We start from the raw sequence: 21,871 nt of genomic DNA on the forward strand, positions 1-21,871 counted from the left end.
ATGATTGTGTAATAGTTTTTCTTATTCTTATTGCTTGCTTCGTCGGTCTTGTTCAGTACTCTGAATGAAAAGGGAGATAATAAATGTTTAATTTGACACACTGTGAATGCTCCGCAAGACAATACTGCAGTACTAACATATTGTTTAAAATTATGAGAAAGATATACAGTGTCATTTTCAGTATTGCAATCAATTTAATATTGTTCAAAAGAACATTTTTATTATTAGTAATGTGTTCTGTTAGCAAGATTTCACTATTACTTTGATATTTACTATTGTTTAAATAAAAATACAAAGTTATATATATATATATATATATATATATATATATATATATATATATATATATATATATATATATATATATATATATAGAAAAAACTCATTTTATATATAAAAAAAATCTCTTGTGAACAATTTTCACATTACAAATGTTAAGTAGCTAAGTGAAAACATAACATCTTTCTCTAATCCAGTCATTGTTCATCAAGGTGGACAGCCATCATGTGCACCAGTAGCCATGTGCAACCAATAATCTTGGTTCTTGAAGCAAACAAAGTTGTACAAGTTTTCTCCACCCTTGAGAAATCCATGTTCTGTTGTTCCCCAGCACACAGGACTATCCACAAAGCCATGGACAGTGAGGGAGGCCCAAAGTGCAAACTTTGGGGCATCAAAATACCTTCTGCATGATTAGAGAGATTGTTTCACATATTTTTACGCATTAAAGCTATTTTTTTTTGGATGACTCAAGCGAACTTACCTCAGCTCTTGTAGTAGTGTGAAGATGTCTTCAGGAGGGATGAGTCCAGTGACTGTACAAAGCAGGGCCTGGTTAACCAAACTGCATGGCTCTGGACATGCATATGTGGACAGGAAACTTGTGGCTGAGTTTTCACTGCAACAACATCAACAAAAACGTCTACCCAATGGAAAACATTCAACAAAAAAAATTCTACATAATACTCACCAACTGATATTTAGGTTTACTGCCCCCAGCCATTCTAGGAAGTGCTCTGGGGTGCATGAACATTTCTTTCCCTGAAGATCTGAGGACTGAAGTGATGGGCACAATAGATTTCTCAAATTGTGGGTACTAAGAGTAGGCCTACAGTTCTCATATGTGTACTGAGACAGAAGAACTTTCAGATGTCCATCTCGATCTGAGCATAAGATTAACATTAACAAAAAAGACATATTAAACATAATTTAACAAGCATACATCTACCATGCAAAGAAGCTTTAAATAAATATAAGCAGGGTATCATTAATACTATGAGAGTTAATACTTGATTTATACACTATCCCCACCATCAGGTGAACAGAAAAACATTAACAATTATATACCAGCAAGTGGTGACACCCAAGGCTCACACATGCCTGCAAGGTATGGCCAAAGGCTATCCCATCCAGTCCAATCCCACAGAAGTGCCAATGCAAAACAAATCGCTGTAAAAAGTCACTGCTGGCCAAAATAAAAAGGCACCAGAACACCCAGTGCACCACGCCCCCAATGTACAGGGCCCAGCATGCAAATAAGCCAAGAGCTGGGCTCAAAACTCCCTGAATGCCAATCCAATCCAATCCAATTCATGGGATGCACAAAACAAACAAATCTGGAGGCTATAGAGGCCTCAACCATCAACCCAACACCACCCAAAGGATCCACTGCCAACCTGTTGGTGATGGACACCACAGCAGACCCTCAGAGGCCCTGTGATGCCACACCCCATAGGGCCAGGGCCACCTCATCGGCAGAAGGGGGACCCTAAACCTAAGTAGTTTTAATGTTAATCATTGTATAGAACCTTTAAAACCCAGGGGTAATTTAGTGTGAGAAACCAATCCACCTGCTAAAGAGAACTACAGAAAGCTAAAAAACACCCCCGCAGATACATAGGGAATATGTGAATCACCAACAGACAATAGATTTGCACCCAGGACCCTGTAACTTTGAGGCAGTAACAATACATGCTGCACAGCATGGAAATAATGGAAGTAGATTAAATATTTTGGATGCCTTTAGTGTTGTTTTACAATGTAGAACAAAGTAAAAATTAGGACAGAACATGAAGTTATATGATGTCTCTAAACATTTGAATGGTAATGTATTTAAAGGGGTAGTTAGGACTTTTTTGTTCATGACAAAGCATAAGCAGCAGTTTGAAAAGATGCAATGGATGGCTTCATGTGTCTCAGAGGAAGCACCTGCTCTCTGTTGTGTAAAGGGAAGAACTAGCTAGTGGGAGGGAAATGACGGTTGCTAAATCTAAGAAGAAAAAAAATGGTAAAGTAAAAAAAAGAAATGCAAAAAGTCACAAGTGAAACAAGGAACAAATAAAAGTACTGCTATAATTTTAAACTGAATTCATTGCAAACTGTAGAAAAGTGTGTTCTGTACGTGTGAGTCTTCTGGTAGGGCAGGCTTCTACAATTTGAAGTCATAAATAACAATAATACAAAAGCTGATAGCAGTTAAAAAAAAACATAAATATGTCATTCAATCCAGTTCTAAGGGACAAGTAAGCATGAAATGCTTAGTCCTATACAACTGCTTCATTTAGTACTTTAGGAGTAATTTTGTGTATTAATTCATACAATATCCCACAAATCACAAAAGCATAACTCTTCACTCATAAAGTAATATCAACAGCCAAGTAATATCAACACAGTGTGAATGATTTGAATATGGAACTGAAAAATTATATAGGCATCCAGTTAAAAGTTCCATCCTAACTGAATCCAAGTATGATTGTAAATTAAATTTCATCTCAGCTTGAGGGTAAGTTTAAAGAGTAGCAAAGTACAGTTAATCTTTTCCCACATGTCAGAATATCCAGGTTCTAAGGAAACCAATATCATGAAGGACACATGGGCAAAATGCCATGGTGATAAGATGATAAATAAAAAATGCTTTACTTCACAAAACTGTAACACAGCAATCATGTCCTTCTCTCTTTTTGTGGAAGAAAAGTACTACTAAAATGTAAACATTTAGATATACATTACACTCAATAACCAATCTGTCAAATTAATAGAAGCTTTCAGTAGAGCTTTACTACAAACCTGAATGGCTATCTGTTAATAGAAAGTCGCTTTTCAGTGGCACTCTTTCTTTCAAACAAAGAAGAACTTGCTTGTACCGCTTTGCACCAGGAGCCAATGATTTATCAGCGAGATCCACAGTTACAACTGCAAATTTAGAGATGTTACAGGAAAAAATGTAAATTAAACTAAAATCTGATTTTGACAGTTTTGCAGTTATTGTTTATTGAGTTATATGCTGATAAAACATTTCACCATATCTCATAGGCTTTCTGTGATTGTATAGCGACGGTTTTCCCTCCAAGCCAAGCTGCTCATATGTGTCCTTATCAAGAGACAATATCAACTTTTCTGAGGGGGAAAAATAACAATAATTAAAACAAAACCCACAGTGTACCTTTCAATCACAAAAGTTTAAAGAGCAAACATTTATTATGTGATGTACTATGTTAAATTTAAAATTTTCCTTATTAGAACAAAAGTTAACTGCCGATAGCATGTTACTACTATGGAAAATATGTGTTTGACATATGCATATATGTAAATAGCATTTAGGGAATAATTACATAATATTATTTGATGGTATGTTGGTAAAAATCTTTGCGAGAAAAACAAATAACCAAAAACATTGAGTGAGATCTGGTTTTAGGATATATAGATTACATACATTTATTTATTGAAAACTGCAATACATAAGTGTTACTGTATTACTTATTGAACTGTTAACTATTGGGGATTATTGTATATTTTAACAGTTTATCATTCATTTTGATGAGAGAAAAGAAACGCCTATTAGTGGTTACCATGTTTAAGCAAATCAAACCTAAAAATTGCATATACTGTACACACATACAGTTGCAAATGTTTTGGTACTCTCATGTTATTTTTTTTATTTGTTTGTTTGTTTGTTTGTTTTCATTGGAACAACACAAAAAAAGAAAGAAAACAGAGAAAAAAAGTCAAATCTGATACAATTCGACCCAAAAAAATTAACTGAACAAATTTATTGGCACCCTTTACATAATATTTGGTAGCACCCCTACCTTTGGAAAAAAACAACTGAAATCAATCGCTTCCTGTAACCATGAATGAGTTTCTTGTACCTCTCTACTAGACTTATGGACAACTCTTCTTTTGCAAACTTCTCCAGCTCATTCAGATTTAAAGGATGCCTTCTCCCTATTGCTGTTTTGAGATCTCTCCACAGGTGTTTTATGGGAATCAGATCTGGACTCATTTCTGGCCATTTCAGAACTCTCCAGCGCTTTGTTTGTAACCATTTCTGAGTGCTTTTTGAAGTGCTTCTCAGGTCATTGTCCTGCTGGAAGACTCATGACCTCTGTTGGAGACGCACCTTTCTGACATTGGCCATTACGTTGCGCCCTGTAAGTGTTTGGAAATCATCAGATTTCACGATACGGTTCACACCGTCAAGGCATCCACTTCCAGGAGCAGCAAAGCAACCCCAAAACATCTTTGACTTTAGGGACTGTGTTCTTTGTCCTTTACCAAAAGCTCTACTTTTGTTATATCTGTCCACAGTACGTGTTTTGGCAAACTCTAGTCTTACTTTTTCGGGGTTTTTTTGTGTTGTTCCAGTGCAAACAAAAACAATATGCATGTGAATACCAAAACATTTGCAATTGGAACAATTTTCTGAGAGAAGTGTTGCATTTACTGACAGAATTGCAAGGGTGCCAATATTTTTGGCCATGACTGTACACACACACAGTGGTGGGCAAAGGTGTTAAGACAAAAGTGAATGTCAATAGTTTAATGACACTAATTTTTTTTTAAAATAAGGACTAACATAATAAGAATCTTTTTATTTTATGCAATGATTTTTGCCATACAATAATCAATATTTAGTATAAAGTCCTTTGTTCTTCAAAACCTACTGGACCTGGCTGAGCATAGCATCTACAGTACTCTGGTGTCACTTGCTTAATCCATGCAGGTTTGATTGTTTCCAGACAATTATGTTCTGACATTTCGCCACAGAGTTTCACAAATTTACTTAAGAATTCTCTAGTTTTAGCCATTTTTCTGGAGGTGGACACCCCAGCTTCAGAAAGTAAAAGTCCTGTCATATACATATTTTTCCAAACATTAACCAAACCTGCTGATTCTAATTTACAAATCAGCCAGCTCAAACTGATTAGTGACATCACCTGTTTTGTGCACAAGTAAAATAATAACGTATGGCATATGTCGTCTTAATATTTTTGGCCACATTCAGAAAAAGGTTAAAGCTTCAGTATACTTCATGGCTCAAAAAAACTTCTGTCATTCAATAGACACGAACCTCTATTTATATTGGGGACAAAGATTTTAAACATGGATTGGAATAGGAGCAAAATAAGCGTAGGATGCATGTTAAAGACCAATCATTTAAGAGAAAAAAATCCCCTACATAAAAGCTTGAGAGTGCGTCTTGATTTAAAAAATTAACCTGCATCACCTGATACACTTTAAAGCACTTTCTAAAAGTAAAAGTAGGTTCATTCAAGTGATTTCAATTGACAGTTCTGGAACAATGCTGAAATCCTGATTCTGATCTGATTTGTTTTTTTTATGGATAATGAGTTGACATGCTGTAATCATACTTACTGCTGAAAAGCGCAAACACATTGTCCTCATCAAGCCGGGTTTTGTAGGAGAGTGCATAAAAAGTGCCTGTGAAAATTAAACTAAAACATTTAGGACAGAACCAGAACACAAGAAATATGTAGTAAATGAACACAGCCTTTGTGTTTACCTTTCTTTATCATTTCAAGCATGTCCTCTTCCAGTAATCTGTAAACTGGCAGATCTCGAACAAGGTAATATGAACTGAAATTATTGAGAACTTTTGCTATCTCAGCAGGTAGCACTCCACATTCTGGTATCAGTAAAGACAGCTGCAAAACAACATTTTTAAGTACAAAATAAACAACAGGAAAAACGTGCCTGAACCTAGCATTGTTTTTCTGCAAAAAGAGTCACATCTAGGTTGGATGAGTTTGGTTGCCTGGAACATACATTCGCTCAGTCTATTGCAATTATTTCCCAGTAAGAAGTCAGAAATAATCAAGTTATTTTTGAAAAAAGATCAACAATTTAGATGATGCTGATTTATCTGCGTGAACTCAATCTGAACTCAGATTACTTCCTGTTTGTCGTTTTGTTCGATGTAATGCTCCTAGAAAGGCCTTCATGAGAGCCAGTTTCATCATGGTGCTTGATGGGTTATGCAAAAGCACTTGACAATACTGTTCTTGCAAGAACTATTCCGGAATACCTGACCTTTGTGTCTTAAAATAAGAACTACTTACTTAATCACCTAATGCCATACGCGTTATTTTATAGTTTGTAAAAAAAATCCAGTATTGCTCTAGAATGCTAGAATGTAGAAAACAAATCCAAACTCAAGTCCAAACTTTTGACTGGTACTAAACATGTATACAGAGTAAGCCAAAAATTGTATACACACTTTAGCAGTTGTTACATTATGATTGCATAATAGTGGTATTATTATAATCATCATTATCATCATCATGATGTGTGTACAAATGTGTACAATTTTTTTGTCCAAATCTGTATATATATAATATACAATTTTGGAAAATTATGAAAATATGATAATGTATATTAAATGATTAATGTGCTGCATTTCCTTCATTGCTCTGAAGTTCTCATTTTGGGTTAGAAACCCATCACACCTATTTACTTTATGGCAGTGCGCTTTCGTCCCTCACTAAACTCACCTTCACCCATGCTGGGGTATTTATCTCTGGGGTATTTATCTCCACTGTCAAAAACACCAGGTTGTTTCATATAATCTTGAATAAATACATACATGATGTTTTCAAAGTCAGTGAGTTACTGTGTTATGTAATCCTGATCTCAATATGGACCAAAATAATCATGATCATTTCTGCCATAATCGAGCAGCAGTGATGCATAATAAGGGAACGGTCTGGCATACACGCAACAGTATAACATTTTAACTTCCCAAATGTTTTAGAAAATGCAGCAGTTAGTTCACATGCATTTATTATATAATTAATGCATGTAATTTTAAACAATGTATTCCAATGTCTCAATGTAAACAGTGCAGTGTTATTAAGTTCACCTGACTGAGTTATCTGGACGTTTTAATTTGAGCAGTTTGCTCCTCCATACAAAAATGTTTAATTTCACCGTTATGTTAAATTAAATCGAAAGAAGAGATCTGAGCTCCTGAACAGCTCTTAAGGCAGTGCCGTTGGTTAAAGCTCACCTTATAGTTGAAGCTGTGTTTAGACACGTGCGCTTCATGACGTGATGCTTCATTCAAGAAGTTGGATTTTTCACAGACTAGTAATCTCCTCGGACATTTCTCCAGGTCCGGTTGCATTTTGACACAGTTGAGAGGAAACGGATAACTCGGGCGATTTCTAAAATAACTTATAAAGCTTAGAAAAATACGTCCGTTAACATCTCTTTCGTCCCTTTTTTACTGTCGAGTGACAAACAGAAAATAATGTGCTACTGCCACCTACTGCACTGGAGGCGCAATAAAAAGCACCACGCATGGTCTGGGGTAGAGCAGGTAATTTTGGTTTGCAAATTCTCCCTATTTTCTTGGTCTCAAGGTTGGCAAGTAAGTAATAGAATCATACTCAATCGAAAAACAAATAATATAAAGACCGACTGTTAAAATCAGCTGTTCATCAAATATTAATATCAATAAACCTCTAATTTAGGTGAAAAAGTGAAAGGTGTTTTTAAGTGAGTTTGAAGTTGAAAGAGTTTCTCACCTGCAATGCAGGAGGCCTGAGTTCAATTCCCACCCAGTGCTTAAACTCAAGCCTGGATAAAATGTAAGGGTTGTGTCAGGAAGGGCATCCAGCATAAAACCTGTGCCAAGTGTTCCTGAGACACCTCTATGGTACCCTTTGCTGCTGAAACATAGAAATTGCCCTGGCAAAAGAACAAGAATATAAAGCTCTAATTCACATCTCCTTACATTCTAAACTCAGTTGAAATTATAACCTCTTTAACAGTTAAAATTTAAATAATTGACATTGTTGTGACATACAATAATAAAAAATTGTTACTGCAACAAGCCCCAATAAAGATCTGTCATATCATAGCATTTCCTTTGAAAGGGATTGTAGTGGTTTATAGGTTTTTGGTTTACTTTGTAGGTAGTTTGTGCCTATTCATTAAAACCCCAAAATATTTTTCAGATTCCATGTTCAGCGTTGACATGGCAACACTGGATGCAGTGCCAGTCCCAAGCATGGATAAAATAGAAAGGGTCCGTCAGGAAGGACAGGAAAGAGAGAGGGAGCTATAGGTAGCAGTGATGCAACCTACAGAAATTCAACTAGATTCTGAATGGTACTAAGAGGAAGTGTGTCAAGAAGGAGAATTGTGTAACATGTCGTTCCTGAGCTGCCTGTGATCCAGACTCCTTCTGCCCTCCGGACCTGTCTGACCCATCCTGGTGCCCCGCTTCTGGTTGGAGATCTCGTCACATGGATGCCCCGTGTGTCTTTTTGGGATGCGTCTGGTGTCTGGGGATGATTCTCTCTACCTTAAAGACTGTTCTGGCCTCGACTGGTGTTGGCAGCTGTTTCTCTGAGGACTTGACTGTTCGATAGTTCAGGACTGAAACTTTATACAAGTCTACCTGAGTTTTCAATAACTACCTGGCCTCCATATTAACATCAATTAACATCAGCTATTATGCTGAAATGCCTGCCACTTAACACACAGTATAAATGCAGATCAATTCCTGCTCTCTGTTTCACCCAAAGGAGGATGGGTTCCCTGTTGAGTCTGGTTCCTCGCAAGGTTTCTTTCTATTACCATCTCAGAGAGTTTTTCCTTGCCACTGTCGCCCTCGGCTTGCTCACCAGGGACTATCTGACCATTTTGATTCATACACATTAAAATTTCATACAAACATAAATAATTCTTTTGATTGTGTAAAGCTGCTTTGAGACAATACCAATTGTTAAACGCGCTATACAAATAAAATTGAATTGAATTAAAAGTACCGGATAAAGCAGACAAAGCACTCAAGACACAGTACAAGTCAAGGCAAGATCGTAGTATTAGACGTTTTAAGGATGGATGAACTGGAAAATCAGCTTTAAGAGGCCAGGATGATGAAGGGGGGATTAGAACTACAGTAGCCTGTAATGTAACCAACTTATTGAATTCCAACTGCCATGAAACAACAAAGAAGAAGAAGAAGGAAGGGCCTTTAGTGTAAAACCTGTACCAGGTTGTGTATGGATTGGATGGTACACTGTGGTGACCACTTCATCGGAGCAGCTGAAAGACTAAAAAAATATTTAGTCAGTCACCAATTGTGCAAGTTCTCCCACTTAAAAAGATAAGAGAGGCCTGTAATTTTCATCATAGATATACAACTATGAGAGACAAAATAAGAAATCACATTGTAGGATTTTTAAATAATTTATTAGCAAATTATCGTGGAAAAAAAGGATTTAGTCAATAACAAAATTTCATCTCAGTACTTTGTTATATACCCTTTGTTGGCAATGACAGAGGTCAAATGTTTTCTGTAAATCTTCACAAGGTCAGATTATCTCTAGAGCAGTGATGTTTTGGGGCTGTCGCTGGGCAACATGGACTACAAACTACCTCCAAAGATTTTCTATGGGGTTGAGATCTGGAGACTGGTTAGGCCACTCCAGCACCTTGAAATGCTTCTTGCAAAGCCACTCCTTTATTGTCCGGGCGGTGTGTTTGGGATCATTGTCATGTTGAAAGACCCAGCCACATTTTATCTTCAATGCCCTTGCTGATGGAAGGAGGTTTTCACTCAAAATCTCACGGTACATGGCCCCATTCATTTTTTTGTTTACACGAATCAGTCATCCTGGTCCCTTTGCAGAAAAACAGCCCCAAAGCATGATGTTTTTATCCTTATGCTTCACAGTAGGTATGGTGTTCTTTGGATGCAACTCATTTTTTTTATCCTCCAAACATGACAAGTTGAGTTTTACCACAAAGTTCTATTTTGGTTCCATCTGACCATATCACATTCTCCCAATCCTCTTCTGTATTATCTAAATGCTCTCTAGCAAACTTCAGACGGGCCTGGACATGTACTGGCTTAAGCAGGGGGACACGTCTGGCACTGCAGGATTTACATTTACATTTACATTTAGGCATTTGGCAGACGCTCTTATCCAGAGCGACTTACATTTTTTTTTTTTATCTCATATACATCCGAGCAGTTGAGGGTTAAGGGCCTTGCTCAAGGGCCCAACAGTGGCAACTCGGTGGTTGTGGGGTTTGAACCTGGGATCTTCCGAACCGTAGTCCAATGCCTTAACCACTGAGCTACCCCTGGCCCCAATTTGAGTCCCTGGCGGCGCAGTGTGTTACCTTTGTTACTTTGGTCCCAGCTCTCTGCAGGTCATTCACTAGGTCCCCCCATGTGGTTCTTGGAATTTTGCTGACAGTTCTTGTGATCATTTTGACCCCACGGGGTGAGATCTTGCATGGAGCCCCAGATCGAGGGAGATCTAACCCTAACCCTAGGTCTTGTATGTTATCTACCTTTTTCTAATAATTGCTCTCAGAGTTTCTTTACACCAAGCTGCTTACCTATTGTAGATTCAGTCTTCCCAGCCTGGTGCAGGTCTACAATTTTGTTTCTTGTGTCTTTTGACAGCTCTTTGGTCTTGGCCATAGTGGAGTTTGGAGTGGGACTGTTTGAGGTTGTGGACAGGTGTCTTTTATACTGATAACGAGTTCAAGCAGATGCCATTAATACAGGTAACGAAAGGGGGGCAGGGGAGCCTTTTAAAGAAAAAGTTACAGGTCTGAAGTTACATGCTGCCTATTATATTAAAACCCAGAGAAGAATTCCCTTTTTTCCTTATTGAAAATCAAAGACAATCTTGAAAAAAAAAGAGGCTGGAACTAAAGTTAAGAAAAGAAACGCTAAAGAGTTGTTAAAAAAAGATGGCAGAGAAAGACTTTTTTTTTAAATAGTGTATGCTGTTTACATCATATCATTTATTCTTTGCTGACTTTGTGTTAGGGATACCCATGTCTAGCAAAGAGACAAAAAAAAGCAAAAATTTTTTTTTTTTTTTCAAACAAAATTTTAGTTACAGAATCTCTGCTGAGCCTGACCCAAGGATCTATATGAAATTTATAATTTTGCCTGGTAAATATATCCAGGTTGAAGTTGCTATAATGGGTTCCTATATAATGGGTACATCTCCCTCCTATTTTAATGACTTCCGCCCAGTTGCACTTACTCCCATCATTATGAAGTTCTTTAAATGGCTAGTAATGCAGCAGATCAAGACTGCCCCACCCGCCTCCCTGGACCCCTACCAGTTTGCTTATCGGTCCAATCGCTCAACTGATGATGCCATTGCTACAGCCCTCCACTCAGCGCTCACCCACCTGGAAAACAAAGACTCTTATGTTAGAATGCTATTCATCGACTTCAGTTCAGCGTTTAACACGATCATCCCACAACAGCTCACTCACAAACTGATCCAGCTGGGGCTGCTGGACAGCCTGACTGGCAGACCTCACTCAGTACAGGTCGCCAATAAAACTTTCAGCACCATCACTCTGAGCACGGGGGCCCCCCAAGGATGTGTGCTAAGCCCCCTCCTCTTCACGCTGTTGACCCACGACTGCACACCATTACACAACGCCAACCTCTTCATCAAGTTTGCAGACAACTGTGGTGGGTCTCAGTAGCAACAAAGATGAGACTAACTACAGGAGTAAGGTGAGCCGCCTGCCCAGGCTGTGCACAGACAACAACCTCTTCCTGAACGTGGAAAAGACGAAGGAGATTGTTGTCGATTACAGAAGAGCACACACCCAACACTCTCCGCTGACCATTAATGGTGTGATCGTGGAGAGGGTGAGCAGCACCAAGTTCCTGGGTGTGCACATTACAGAAGATCTCTCCTGGTCCTACAACACTGCAGCATTATCCAAGAAAGCACAAAAGCGTCTCTACTTTCTTCGTAAGCTGAGAAGAACCAAAGCCCCAACACCCATCATGCGCACCTTCTACAGAGGCACCACTGAAAGCATCCTGACCAGCTGGATCACTGTGTGGTTTAACGCCTGCACCGCGTCCTGGGGAAGACTCTCCAGCGCATAGTGAGAGCAGCTGAGAAGATCGTTGGTGTCTCTCACCCATCCCTCCAGGACATTAACAAAACCCGCCTCACACGCAAAGCTCTTAACCTTGCCTGTGACCCTACCAACCCAAGTCAGAGCTTATTTAGTCTGCTGCCATCAGGAAGGTGACTAAGGAGTCTCCAGGACAGAACAAGCAGACTGAAGGACAGCTTCATTCATCAGGCGATGGGGAAACTCAACTCCCTCCCAGCTCTGCCTCCCCTGTGCTCTTCGGCATCTCCCACCCTTATTCTCTGACTTCATTTTACACACACACACACACACACACACACACACACACACACACACACACACACACTTACTCAAACACACACACACACACACACTTACTCAAACACACACTTGCACCTGTCACTTTATGCACCATGCACCATTGGTAAGTCCACTACCTCAACCCAGAAAAAAAGCAACATACTTTGTTTATACTGTTTTGTACACCGTTTTTATACCTTTTTTTATTGCTCTTTAAAATGTCACTTTAATCAACTAAAATAAGCACACTTGCACTATTCTTATTGTTATTGCACTGTTCCGTTTTGCACCATATCAACCTTCTGTGATGTTAACTGTCCCTTTTTGCAGGACAGTAACTCAGTTATCTTACCTCTGTTGTTCTCTAAGTTTGTGTTATTTAAGTTTTTTTTTCTGTGTTATTTGTAACGAGGATTGAGAGAAACGTAATTTCGGTTCTCTGTATGTATGCACTGTACATGTAGCAGAATTGACAATAAAGTTGACTTTGATTCTTTTATATTTGCAATGCAAAACATTTGTGACACACACACACACACACACACACACACACAAAAACACACATCCACACAAAAACACACATCCACACACACACACACACACACACACACACACACACACATAGAGAAGGTCAATAAACGTAATAAATGTAACCTGTATGTCTTGGGACTATGGTAGGAAACGCAGCATTACCACAGTGCCAACCACTACGCCACCATGCCGCTTTGTTACAATTAAGCATTATATAAGAAACAGTAGACCTCATCAACTAATAGTGTAACAGCACCTTCAGCTGCTCCTTTTAAAGCTGATGTGGTCCTAACATCGCAGTACAAAAAATAATACAATTTTGCTGCAGTGATTATCTGCAGTAGCTGTACAATATGCAGTCTGAGCAGGCCTGTTCAGACAGCGTATTGTTATATTTTTCATCTTTAATGGTAACAGTCTTATTACTTTCAGAATTTGTCTTAATGTAAATTTCTGAGGTTAATTTATTTACGGATGCCTAATATTTAATTGTTTCTCCACTTTAAAGTGCTAAAGTACACCTAGGTTAATAATACAATGTTTGTCAGAAGGTTTGGATATTGTGGTGATTTGGTTGGTTTCCTAAAAAAAAAAAAAAAAATTTAAAAGGATACATAAAGGTTTTTTTTTTATCTACTGTACATAATTTAAATGGAGAATCTTTTCCCTTTTTAAGTTATTTTAATGTAAAACAACTTAAATTTGTTAAAATATTGTAGATTTTTTTAAAAAATATATAAGCTACCTACTATCTACTAACTAACTACTGTATTGTTACTTTCTTTTATTTTGTATTTAAACACTGTACTGTATATGTAGTATATGTGTATAGAGACTGAACTATGTCTCTATTTTTGCACATTTTTCTTATCTGTGCCCCCACTGTGGGACGCATAAAGGTATATCTTGTCTTAAAATTAGCACATTTTGATTAATACATGTCTTCAGTAGTATTTGTTTTGATCACGTAGTTTATAAAGAACCGTGGTGAGTTGAATTGAAAGAATCACCTAGGACATATTATTCCTGAGTAAAATTTACTTAATTTAATTATGTGGAACCTGTTGAAATGACAAAAAAATAAGCACAATTAACAACTTTTTTTTTAATGTATGAAGGTATCCAAATGGGCACAGATGATAACTTTGGTTTTGCATAACTGTTAATGGTTTCACAGAAAGTAAGGTCAATAATAATTGACATAAACAGGTTTAGACACAGACAGCTGAATCTAAGAATAGGCACAGCAGGAGACATGGGAAGAATAAGGTACAGTACAGTTCCTAAATATAGTAAGATGAAGGCTGGTGGCTGGTACGGTGGGGGTAGTGGTGCAAAGTTTGCAAGGGAACCCTCCAGATTCACACACAACAGAAAAAGACACAAGAAGCTACTGTAGGCATGGACACGTACTGAAGATTTAGCAGTTACTGCAAAAGAATTAAACAATGTGCTGAATCAGATACAGTATATTTGGATTACGCTTGAAAGCTGAAGATTTTTTCAACAGGACGCTGGGGGTAAGACTGTTCGGTCTGCCTCGGACCTCTGTGCTTCAAATGTTCTTGAACTCTATGCTTGTGGTCATAACGGACCTGGCGGCTGCACTGCTGGGCAATGTATTATTTCGCCGCCATTTCCATTTGTTTCTGTCAGCCATGGTCCTGTTTGGACCCTTGCTGAACTTATGGGTATCCCACTATAGTGTTTTTGCAAAAAGAAGCCATTATCTTTACAGGTGAGCTACACATACAGTCTACGTACACTTAAAAACACATACTGTACATGTGCACTCCTTGTAAGAGGATTGCCAAGAATGTGTCTGTGTGTGTGCTAAAGCAAGAATGTGACTTGTGACAACAATTAGCCTTTCCATTAATTCTCTGGCACACAGTACTTATAAATGTTACAGGCTATAAAACATACAATCTAATGTAAAATGCAAATGTAATGTTTATTGGTGACAATGTTCACCAATAAGTGTGTGAGAACAAAGAGGAGACAAAAGCAGTAAATGTAAGTCAAGTCAAGGGCAGGGAATTTTATTTGTATGATATCTACTATTGTTATGGCACATCCCCCTGACCTACGCTCAAAACTTACAAAGGTTAATAATAATCAATGTTTTGGAAACTGCTGTATAATAATATCATTTCCATAATCAGTAACTTCACATTTACACTACAAATGTGTCCTGTTAATGTTAAAGCATATAGAAATTCTCCTGCGGGAGAAAAACATACAAAAAGTACTGAATATTCTGTATTTGCTATAACAAATGTTAGTATACATTTCCAGTTTTGTATTTTTTTTAATTGCCTGATTTATATATCAAGATTCATTTCCTGCAATTATTACTGTAACTCCCTGTTTATTATAAGAATCAACTATACTATAACTACAAATACATTAATACTAAGTATAAGTAAACAAGTATGTTATTGCAAGAGTGAGCAATGTGAGTGAGGATCTGTTGCCAGGTTATAATAATTTTTAAGTAGTTGTTCACAAGCCACTGTGAGACATTTTACATTAAAATTGTACTTTGATAAAAAAAATTAACAAATAAAATACACAACTTAGGGTATACCTTGATTATTATTAACATAATTCAGGATGTCAGAGTTTCTTTCCTCTGAAGAACAAGGCCTTAAACAATCTGAAAAGTCCTTTTAATCACCAGAAATCAAAATTGATATCAGCAGCCAGGGTGTCAGCAAAGTGACAAAATATGTTCACTTAGAATAACTAATTAATCGCTGACCTATAATCTAGTTGACCTATAGTGGCTGTTGCAATCACGTGAAAGCCAATTATGTTCGTACAAGTGAGGTATTTAGCAGACTGTTGTCCAAGACAACAAAAGTACTGTATGATGTATTGCCAGGGAAATGGAACTAGGATAAGGCTATCCACTGCACCACATGTATTATTATGGTGACATACAGGAATCTGTGATAACAGACAGATATGCAAACTAAATGGCCCTGTTGAAAAGAAAGATCACAGAACGTCAGGTCTAAAAGCATCTACATTAAACCCCAGTCAACTGCTCAGCTGCTCATAGCAAGTGTAACAGCAGTGTGCTTTTGGGAATGTACTCATAAGCAATGGCTAAAATAAAGATAACAAAGCATAGAGCCATCTGCTTCTATCGTTCTACTGATTCAGTACTGTTAATGTTGATGATTGTTTGGCCATTTATTTCAGTGAGGATAATAGAGATGAAATAGAGATGAAAAATGTACAATAACCAAAGAAATGATAGATGATGTTCTACTTCTACAGTTGCACTAATATATTTGTGGTGCACTTTATTCAGCGTTAGCACAAAAGGTCTTATGTTGCAGTGCTTTTATAACACTGCCATTATCTGTTATTTAGTTAACTTGATAGGAGTCTCTTTTACTATTCTAGGTTGTAGTAAAAGAATATGTCATTAATAATAATAATGCATTTTATTTACATAGTTTTTCAGATCAAACAAGAATAAATTAAACAGTAAAACAAGATAACATTGATAACAAAGATAATTAGTAGTAAAACATTAAAAGTAAAAACTAAATAATAAAAAAAAAATTATTTGCTTTGCAATGTCACTAAAACTCTCTTTTTGTCTCTTCGACAGAGTTTTTCTCCGATCAGGCTGGGGGTGGACCTGTATCTTTGTAGGCTCCTTTGTCTTCCTCCTGTCTTTATCTGTGCGGCGCTCCTTAACACTCACTCTGAGGCATCTCTCACGGCTGGCTGTGGCAGGGGGGCTGTGGTTGGGCTTTCGAAAGTTGCTAAGCGTGCTGGAGAATGCCACAGGGAGTTGCTACGAGCGCCTATCTGGATCTCAAGAGCATGCAGTCGGGTCAGAAGTCCAGCCTTTATTGCTGTTACGAGAGGGTGAGACAAAGGCTGGTTGCATCAGCTCCGGCATGCTATGGCGGGGCTACGAGGTCTCTGAGGACATTTTCCTGCTTTCTTTTTGTTGCCTGCTGCTGGCTGAGGAGATGGCTGTGTTTGGGCCCTATCTGAGCTTGGGTGGTATGTCTGGAGCACCCCTGCGCATTCTCTTCTTATTCTGTGTACTGCTGCTGAGTCTCTGGTTGTTTCTACTGTTCTGCCTACTTGCTTATTTTCCTCAATTCCCAAATCAGCTCTTGGGAGGTGCTCTGGGTTGCCTGAGCTGGAGGGCAACGTACCAGGGCTGGTACCATTTGGGACCAAACTGGTACTGCCCTGGGAGGCCAGGTGTGGGTCTTCTGACAACATAGGTACAAATACATTTGTTAATAATAAAATAATTAATAATAAAATAAAAATAAAATAAAATGTAACTGTTTTGGTGAATATGTTTGAAGAATTACTTAATAAAGTTTCATTTGCACAGTGTTGATCTAATTTAATTTCAAAAAGTACTCTGCCAGAATGGGTTGTGATTGTCATATCTTGTCACAGATGATCTTTTAGGAAAAAGCCACAAACAAAATCCCACTAGGCCACTGCAAACACTTGTGAGGAAAGAAATTATGATTTTACCTTATTGCACAATGTTGTTATTCCTATGCAGACATTTTTGTATAAGTGAGGCGGCTGACAAGTCAGCAGTGGTCAGAAGACAGAATTTCCATGGGATAGGGGAATTTCCTACTTCAGAAAAGCAGTTTAAGTGGCTAACTTAATGCATAGAACCAAATGAAAGCATAGTATGCATGTACATTGAAAACATTCACAAATTTGGAAATCTGGTGCTTAACACTTATACAAATCACTGTAACACATCTACATTTTATAGGGTGCATTATTATTATTATTTGCATTATGATATCAGGATATTTATATATAAAATATTATAAAATATTGCACAGCCAAAAATTTTATTGCAACTCATTCAAATGATGCAAAACGTACCACAGTGGGGAGAGCAAGTTCTCTGGACAAACAAGTCCACTTCATGAAGGCACCATCACGCAACCCACAACACCCAGAGGATCTGCCGCCAACATGCTGGTGCCATGCAACACTGTACCTTACCCCCCTGAGGTCCTGTAGATTCACACCCCGGAGAGCCAGAACCCCACCCGGAAACACCAGGGTTGGCTTGTCAGTGTATGCTTACGTATTTGTATACTATATACAAAGAGGTTGGACTATGAAACTGAAACACTGGCCAACTTTCATGGCTAAATTTGACCAGCCTGGTGGCCAATCTTCATGGATTGCACATTTCACCAGTAAGAGCAGAGTGTGAAGGTTTAATTAGTAGAGTAATAGCATAGTTTTGCTTAAAATACTGTATTGCAATGCACTCAACATTATGGATGACAGAGTTCAAAAGAGGTAAAATGTTGGTGCGTGGTCAGCAAGTCTTTGTGATGTATCAAGAGCCACATTATCCAGGGTAATGTCAGCATACCACCAAGAAGGACGAACCACATCCAACAGGAGTAACTATGAACGCAAGAGGAAGCCAAACCTTTGGTCACTCGTGTCAATTCCAAATGTTGGTTTAAATGGTGCCAGTAGCAAAAATCTTACATTTAGGCATTTGGCAGACGCTCTTATCCAGAGCGACTTACATTTTTATCTCATTACACATCTGAGCAGATGAGGGTTAAGAGCCTTGCTCAAGGGCCCAACAGTGGCAACTTGGTGGTTGTGGGGTTTGAACCTGGGATCTTCCGAACCGTAGTCCAATGCCTTAACCACTGAGCTACCCCTGTCCCCTTCTTGCCCATCTTGGGCTGTGGACAATGTGAAACATGTACTATGCTCTGATGAGTCCATCTTCACTGTCTTTCCCACATCCAGGAGAGTTACAGCATGGAGAAGCCCCAAAGAAGCGTACCACCCAGACTGTTGCATGCCCAGAGTGAAGCATGGGGTGGATCTGCAATATGATGACATTCCCTAGGCCCAATACTTGTGCTAGATGGGCGCGTCACTGCCAAGGACTACCGAACCATTCTGGAGGACCATGTTCACCCAGTGGTTCAAACACTATATCATGGGCGGTGCCCCAGGATGATAACGCACCCATACAATACACAATTCTTTTAATAATTCTGATTCTCAAGCCTGTTGAATAAACAGATTATAGCAAACAAACTTTAATTAAAGAAAAAAGGTTGTATAAAGAATATCATAAAGAATATAATTGTACAATGTTACAATTTTATAATGTCCAAAATGCCATGTGGTGCTATAGTTTTAGCTAAATATTGAGCAATAGCTACTATTAGCCAAAAAATTCAACTTGTTACATGTTTTATTGCAACAGGTCTAATCATTATGATTTATGTTGTGAGGTTTGGATAAACAGTGTCATTATAATAACAGCTGTTTTCATGCCACACCATAATCTACAAAGAACTGCTAATGAGGAGCCAATCCGTCTGAGCATCACAACTCAAATAAAACAGATTTTCCTATATAACTCTTTATTCATATCAACAAACAAACAAAACTTGGTTAAGTTTCTCAGAACCACACAAATCCTTTTAGTGAGCTTAAGGTTCAGTCTGATTCAGTGTGTCAGCGATTTTCTTCCTTTAAGCATTCTACGTAGAATCACCTCGATGCCACCCTTTGTGCTGATTCTTTTAATCCAACCATGAGTCCTCTTTCTCTTGATGTTGTTTGGCTGATACTCGGTGCCTCTTTTCCCAGTGCGGACCTGCTGGTAATGCCAGGGTGGTGACTGAAAGACCTCATTTCCCTTTGTTTTGGACATTAGTGTTCTTTGTTCACCACCCATCCATGACGAGACCAAGGAGCTGATGTTCCGCAGTTTACTGCAACCGGAAGCTGCACTGTTGGCCCTGAAAATAGAAAACAATAGAAAACAAAAATGAAATGGATTGGCAACCTGCGTACCCTTCCTCGTTCCCCAAAATTTTCTGGCATAGGCTCCAGGCTCCCTGTAACCCTGCACACAGGATAAAGCAGTGTAAATTATGAGTGATGATGAGATGTTATGTGATAGATTTAGGTAATTTATTAATGTATTAAAATTAATCTATAGGAAGTAATACTTGTTTATGTATTGGAATTGTATGTGTGTATTCAACTGTATTTATTACTATTATACCACCATGGTGGGACCTCAGGTAAACATTCCTCATTACAAGGAACACCAATTAGGTCAATCTGCATGTCTTTGGACCCGGAAGAAACCCACCAAAAATGGGACAAACATGCAAACTCCATGGACACAAACCCAAGATGGAAATCAAATCCAAGATGGAAATCAAACCCAATATGACAGTGCAGTCACTTCACATATTTTTTTTAACTTTATACTTTTATTCTATTTCATCTTATTGTAACAATTTTTATTGTTTTTTTATTGTTTAATATTGGCAATCATGCCTTCGTGATTAATTAACACTGACTGCGAATGTGTTCTGTACAGTATTCAGAATACTGTTCTGTACAGTATTCTGTTTTTTTTTATTCTGTTACGAAACAATTCTCCACTAGATGGCAGTACAAGGAGCGCTTAAATGAAGCTTCTTAAAATCAATTTTCTGGTGAAACTATTGGCTGGAAGCCTCGCCACCTAAAGGAGGTTTCATCACACCATCACTAATAAACTGGCATTTCACGACAAATTTTGCATAATTATTGAGTTAATGTGTTATTTATACATGTCCGACTGCCCCACGTGATAACATTATGACCACCTCAGTTTATAACTTTTCTGTGTTGTTACCCCGCGGGTCGTTTGCCTCCTTTCACTCCGCGCCGTTTGGTGGCAGCAACACATCTATAACTAAGCCGCCCTTAAACCCACGAAGAAAAAAAAAAACATGGGCTTTTTTTTTCTTTGCTCATATTTCCCACGAAATTATGAGCTATAAAACAAATTCTAATATGTTTACATGCTTTTGCGCCATAAATACTTTGACGTGCTAACATGGGGTGTGCTTATTTATGTATGAAGATCTATTATAGCGTTAATAAAGAAAGGAAAACGCTTCGTCCCCAATGACTTTCCATGAACACGATATTAAGCGTAAAACACAAGCGATCATGAAGGTGCATCATCCGGTCACGTCTGTCTGACTGTTTATATTAGGTATCGGGTAATGTTTCTTTTGTTGCGCGTACAAATAAGCAAGTCTACAAGTTAACTCTGGACATTGAGATGTGTTTAAACAGGCCATACACTGGACCTGCTGCATGCGTAGTGAATCACATACCGACATAAAACACTCGTTCCTGGGAAGCGTAGGCATGCTCGTATGATGTTCATTTCGTCCTCGAATGTGATATGGAAAAGCAAGCAAGAGAGTCAGGCACGCCACAGGATGGTGTCACTCGGACAAGGAAATGTGTGAGGCAGACTATCCGTAATGCCAGGGCTGCGCAAAACTGCGAGACTTCAAAATAAAAGTACTCCCTCTCGCTCAAGAGTCAAGATTTAAAGGTGCTTTTTTTGGGGGGTTTACAAAAATTTACATTCTATTCAAAGCTGAGAAATAAATCAGAAGAAATAACCAGAATAAACTAATCAAAAAGAAAAAAGAGAAAATAAAAACAGAACAGTATAAAAAAGAGTAAAAAATAAATAAATGTATATAAAATAAAATAGTACAGAAATTTGATTTCACTAGTTCTAGTGACACTTGTAAACATTGTTTAACAAAGCCATCCAGGTTAACATGAGGGCACTAAAAATATTAATAATTATAATAATATTATTAGTGCATGTATGTGTGTGTGCGCAGCTCTCTCTGTAGGTCCGTTGTTTGTCAGAGTCGGGGAGGCGGTTAAAGTTGGGGATGGTTAAATTGAATTTGGTGAAAAATTAATTGTGAATGTGGTGGTATTTAGGGCATTCAGTGTGGAATTGCTGTTCTGT

General features: G+C 38.1%; 3 protein-coding genes across 3 annotated transcripts; 1 reads left to right on the plus strand and 2 right to left on the minus strand.

Annotated features, from left to right (window-relative positions):
• Positions 1-402: 402 nt before the first annotated feature.
• rpp40 (ribonuclease P/MRP 40 subunit) lies at positions 403-7,520 on the minus strand. Its single transcript, XM_053486232.1, has 8 exons — positions 7,307-7,520; positions 5,804-5,945; positions 5,656-5,721; positions 3,301-3,396; positions 3,067-3,192; positions 971-1,163; positions 764-898; positions 403-685 (listed from the first exon to the last, which is right to left on the minus strand). The coding sequence occupies exons 1-8, from the start codon at positions 7,421-7,423 to the stop codon at positions 487-489; spliced, it is 1,074 nt and encodes a 357-aa protein (XP_053342207.1). The 5' UTR covers positions 7,424-7,520; the 3' UTR covers positions 403-486.
• A 6,850-nt stretch (positions 7,521-14,370) lies between these two features.
• fitm1l (fat storage inducing transmembrane protein 1, like) lies at positions 14,371-17,301 on the plus strand. The gene is made up of 2 exons (XM_053487059.1): positions 14,371-14,755; positions 16,646-17,301. Exons 1-2 carry the CDS (start codon positions 14,577-14,579, stop codon positions 17,277-17,279), a joined length of 813 nt encoding a protein of 270 aa, XP_053343034.1. The 5' UTR covers positions 14,371-14,576; the 3' UTR covers positions 17,280-17,301.
• A 1,785-nt stretch (positions 17,302-19,086) lies between these two features.
• On the minus strand, positions 19,087-21,370 carry mrpl34 (mitochondrial ribosomal protein L34). The gene is made up of 2 exons (XM_053486961.1): positions 21,210-21,370; positions 19,087-19,826 (listed from the first exon to the last, which is right to left on the minus strand). The coding sequence occupies exons 1-2, from the start codon at positions 21,260-21,262 to the stop codon at positions 19,532-19,534; spliced, it is 348 nt and encodes a 115-aa protein (XP_053342936.1). The 5' UTR covers positions 21,263-21,370; the 3' UTR covers positions 19,087-19,531.
• Between the last annotated feature and the right edge of the window lie 501 nt (positions 21,371-21,871).

Source organism: Clarias gariepinus, chromosome 25, assembly GCF_024256425.1.
Source record: "Clarias gariepinus isolate MV-2021 ecotype Netherlands chromosome 25, CGAR_prim_01v2, whole genome shotgun sequence".
NCBI lineage: Eukaryota > Metazoa > Chordata > Actinopteri > Siluriformes > Clariidae > Clarias > Clarias gariepinus.